General features: G+C 53.2%; 1 protein-coding gene across 1 annotated transcript; it reads left to right on the top strand.

Annotated features, from left to right (window-relative positions):
* Window positions 1-923: 923 nt before the first annotated feature.
* Window positions 924-2,084, top strand: PHALS_08035 (uncharacterized protein; the record flags this gene model as incomplete). The annotated part of the gene is made up of 2 exons (XM_024721603.1): window positions 924-1,010; window positions 1,371-2,084. 2 exons carry the CDS (start codon window positions 924-926, stop codon window positions 2,082-2,084), a joined length of 801 nt encoding a protein of 266 aa, XP_024586685.1.
* Window positions 2,085-4,585: the final 2,501 nt, after the last annotated feature.

The raw sequence follows: 4,585 nt of genomic DNA, 5'->3' as shown, positions 1-4,585 counted from the left end.
CGGCGATCTCGCGCAGTTGCACTTGATCAACCGTGTGATGAGCGCGACGTATCCCAACGAAGACACGACGTTCTTGACAAAGTGGATGCGTATCATGGGAATGGCCGTCCCGTCGAATCGCCATGACGTCTTCAAGGCGTGTGCCAGGTGGTGGACTCATACGGACGAAGTCACGGAGCTGTCACGTGCGTCGAAGGCGCTCGGCATATTCGAGCTCGCGCTCATGTCGATCGCGCCAATACTTTTCAAAAATGATCACTGGATTCAGTACCTCACTGGTCAACCGGTCGAATGGATCCCAGCACATCATTCGCACTTCCTGCACCCGAACACACTACTGCTTTTGCTTCGGTCGGACATCGGCTTGCTCTGCATGCAGCAGTGACAAGAAGTGCAATGGCAGGGTCATTTGCTTGATGACTTGGAAGCGCTGCGCAAGCTCGATGGCTGTATCCGGGCGAAGCATCGATGCTAAAGCTTCACGTGGACACCGATGGTTTGATGGTTCCAGTGTCGGGCGGCTTACCCGCTCGCTGCTAGAGTTGTCGCGGCAGTACAACACGCCTGAAACGCCGTGTCTTTGATGACCGTGAACACGAATGGTATTAAAGAGAACGGACATCTGTTTATCAACAACCAAGCACTCGATATCGTGTGTTCAAGAAACCAAGTTTGGCAGCGCAAAGCATCTTTCGACCTTCAGCTTTCACCTCAACTCAAGCTTCAAACACAAACTTTTCGTCAACGAATCAAACGCGCTGCTGCATCGACCCACGAATGGTCGAAGCAGCGGCGTCCTGACGCTTCTGCGCTTCGATCTTCCCCGCTTTGATACGGCTGTTCAGCTTTCGCGACTATCAGTGCCGGGACGCTACCTCGTCGTAAAACTGATGGTCGATCTTGCTCCCGTCTACATTCACAACATGTTTGCGCCTGTCGATCGACAAGAGAAGCAGAAGTTCTTCGCAGATTTGCCAACCGACGAGTTCGAGGATGACGCGACGCACTTTGTGCGTGGTGACTTGAACACACCACTCGACCCAAGATTGGACTGTTCGAAGCCCGATCTACGCTACGACCCGAGTCGCTCCAGTTGTCTGGAGTTGCTCGCGAAACTCTGCGTCGTCGATGCGCGGCGCATCCACTTCGACACCAAACGCGTGTTCACCGGTTCACTCCCGCGAAAGAATCGGCTTGACTGCATCTTACTGTCAGATAAATTCTGCCACCGTTACTATGATAAGTCCGGGTACTTCCTGCCCAAACACGCTGGTGATCACCTTGCACACAGCGTCTCGCTCCGCTCGGGCACGCAGCTCCACGGTCGAGGATACTGGAAGTTTACCCGTTAACTGCTTGACTATCCGAAGATTGTCTCTGCGATCGAAAAGGAAACCGAGCTCGTCCGGAATCATTTACGTGCTGCTGAAAACCCCGGCAAAATTTGGAAGACGTGGAAGGTGAACATCAAGGCGCAGCTGCAAGGCGTGCAGAAGATGCTACGACGGCAAGATTTGCAAAATGTTGAAGCCGCTCGTGTCGTGCTGGATCAAGCTGCCGAGCGGTATCGCGTATCGTCGAACAGGGACAACAGTGAGCTCTTCGACGAAGCGATGCGTAATTACAAAGAGACGGTGCTAAGATCAAGCCAGTACAGCCAAGGCAATGCATTCGACTTCCAAGCAACTAACTCCGAAAGTTCATCCAAGCACTTCTTCCGTCCACTGGACGCAAGTTTACGGCGTGTCTCCATCGAGGAAGTCGTTACACCGAATGGAGATGTCTTGATGAACCCTCAAGAAATCTCGCTGCGATTCATTGAACATTGGGGGTCTGAGATGGGGGATGCCAATAGTCCGACTGGAATGGCGCATCCACCCGATGACGGCAAACAGCGCCAGCTTCTTGACTTGGTCTTGCGTTTCGTCACAGCCTCCGATCGCGAGATGCTTGATGCTGAGCTGACGACAGCAGACCTCGCTTGTGCGACCCGGCATATGAAGGCGACATCATCTCCAGGGATGGACGGCTTGACTGCTGGATTCTACCAAGTAGTACCATACGTGTTTGGCGATCGTCTTTAACGATCAACTCCAACGCGGCGAGCTCCTAGTGTCCCAGCGCAAGTCGGCGGTAGTACTGCTACACAAGAAAGGTTTGCGTGCTGAGCCGGGTAACTACCGACCAATCGCGCTCGTGCCAGTCGACGTTAAAGTTCTGTCAAAAGCGCTGATGTGTCGGCTGCAAAATGTGATTGTCAACTTGATTCATTCAGATCAGAAGGGTTTTGTCTGAGGTCGCTCCATTCATCATCACGTGCGCATCCTCGCCCACTTGCAAGATCTCGTCACGAATCGAGACGAAGAGGCATATGCAATGTTCTTAGACTTCCAAAAGGCGTTTGATCGCGTCAACTGGGCATACATGTTTCGACTGCTGGCGCGCATGGGCTTCGGAAAAACGTTCATCGCTTGGATCCAGCTACTGTACACCAGACCACAAGCCCACCTACTTATTAATGGCAATATCCTGCCGGCACTACATCCAACACGCGGCGTGAAGCAAGGCGATCCATTGTCTGCCTTACTCTTTATTCTTACAATCGAGCCCCTGGGAAATCTGCTGCGCGCACACGAGGAGTATGGCGTGTGCTTGAGCGCAGACCACACCGTAACGGGCACGTTCTTTGCAGACGACTCAACTCTTCTCGCCAGTTCGATTGCAAACTTGCAGGCACCGCTTGAAATCGTAGCGGATTATTGTGAAGGTTCTGGAGCGAAGCTTAACCTTGCCAAGTCGGTGCTATTGGCGCTTAATCGGAAGGTAGACTGTCCTCAGTTGCCTAACGTCCACGTGCTCGGTCGCAACGAAACTGTCAAGTACTTAGGCATCCCATTCAGCCAAGCTCCAGTCGACAACACAATCGTCAAGCTCTTGGATCAACGCTTCTACGACGGCATTAAGGCGTAGGACCGACGTGCGCGAACGCTTCGTGGTCAACTTCTCGTTGTACAAACGATGGTTCTCTCGCGCCTGTAGCACTACATGCTCCATATCTCAGTCTCATAGACAGTCGTGCGACGCTGGCAGTCTATGCTGAACCGATTCATTCTGAGCCGCAAACATGACAAAGACGCGAAGCACGTGCAGCTCATTCCGGGTGAGTTCGTTTATCAGAGACGAAGCGACGGAGGACTTGGCGTCCCATGTTTAGATGCGCACTTCAAACGTCAGCGTCTCTCACTACTTCTGCATTTCATGCGTGCGGCTAGTGCGACTACCGAGCGCAATTGGACCACGGCGAACGTCGAGTTGCTGGTGTCCATACTGCCACATTACGGCAAGCGCAACGCGTTGGACTTCCTCACGATCTCTCCACTCCGGCACGGTGAGCAAATTCAGTGGAATGTAGCGTCGATTTGGTGGCGAATGTCATGGATCTTGTGGTACAAAGCCCGCTGGAAGATAACATGGCATGACCTTCCCCCAGAGGAACGAGCAGCGTATGGACTTGAGCAGCCGATATGGTTCCACGCCGACGCTCAGCTGCATTACAAGCAAACTAAACGATCAAGCACTACAGTGGCTCGTCATCGTTGCATCGGCATGGTGCCTGCGCCGCAGAGAAGCTTCCGTCTGCATGTGTCACGAGTCTACAGGCTGCGGTCACTGTCGGACTCCATGGTTGCAGGTAGTGCGTGGCCGTCTCGACAGGATTTTGTACAGCGACACATTGACTTCACTCTTGAGTCTACGTCGCCTGAACTGCAAGCAAAATGGCTTGGAAGACTGTACAAGGAGACGACGCAGATTGTGGCGAGACTTGGTGCGCTGCGACTCGCCCTGCCTCTATCAAGAAGTCCAAGGGTAGGCTTACTTCCCTATCTTGGCTTGGCAAGTGGCGCTAGAGTGTTCCTGATTCCGGCATGTCCACAGTCAGCACTTCTGAGTACCGTGTGGACACTTGAAACTCCAAGCAAACCGCACCCGATGACTGTCTACTCGCAACGTGTCAACGAAGCACAGATCAAGTCTTTTGTCAAATTCGGCCCGAGACTGCGTACAATATTGCTCCCCATCTTCGAAGACTTGCAGTTTCGACTGGCGTTCCGTCTTTTGCCAGTCCGCTCGCGATTCTGATTCCTGGAGGCGTCGCACCCAGACATCCGCAAATGCGTTTCCGATCGGTGCAATGCCATAGAGACTGAGCAGCACTTGTTCTCCGACTGCACTCTCGTATCGCACCTCTGGCGGTAGCTTCTTCCGCTTGTGTCTCAGTTCTTCGTCGCGCGGCCAACTTGGCTCGACATTGCTCTGGCAACGAAGATGCGCGTATTCGACGAGTGGATAGCCCGCGAAGATGTTGTCGGCGATGTGTGGCACGTTCTCCGTTCGGTGACGCTTCACTTTTTTTGGTCCGACCGCAACCGGTGCCTATTCGACGACAGACAGTCTACACCAACGCTTCCAAACCCCTTGCTCCCTAGATCCCGTAGCAACGCTACACACATTTCATCATCCGCATACGCGGTATCGACCGAATCCGTCACAGACGACGTTACAGTTGTTGCAAGCTCATAGTCTT

This window comes from Plasmopara halstedii, assembly GCF_900000015.1.
Source record: "Plasmopara halstedii genome assembly, contig: Scaffold_3120, whole genome shotgun sequence".
In the NCBI taxonomy this organism is placed as follows: Eukaryota; Oomycota; class Peronosporomycetes; order Peronosporales; family Peronosporaceae; genus Plasmopara; species Plasmopara halstedii.
The sequence above is the reverse complement of the archived record's forward strand: the minus strand, read 5'-3'. Positions and strand labels throughout refer to the sequence as shown.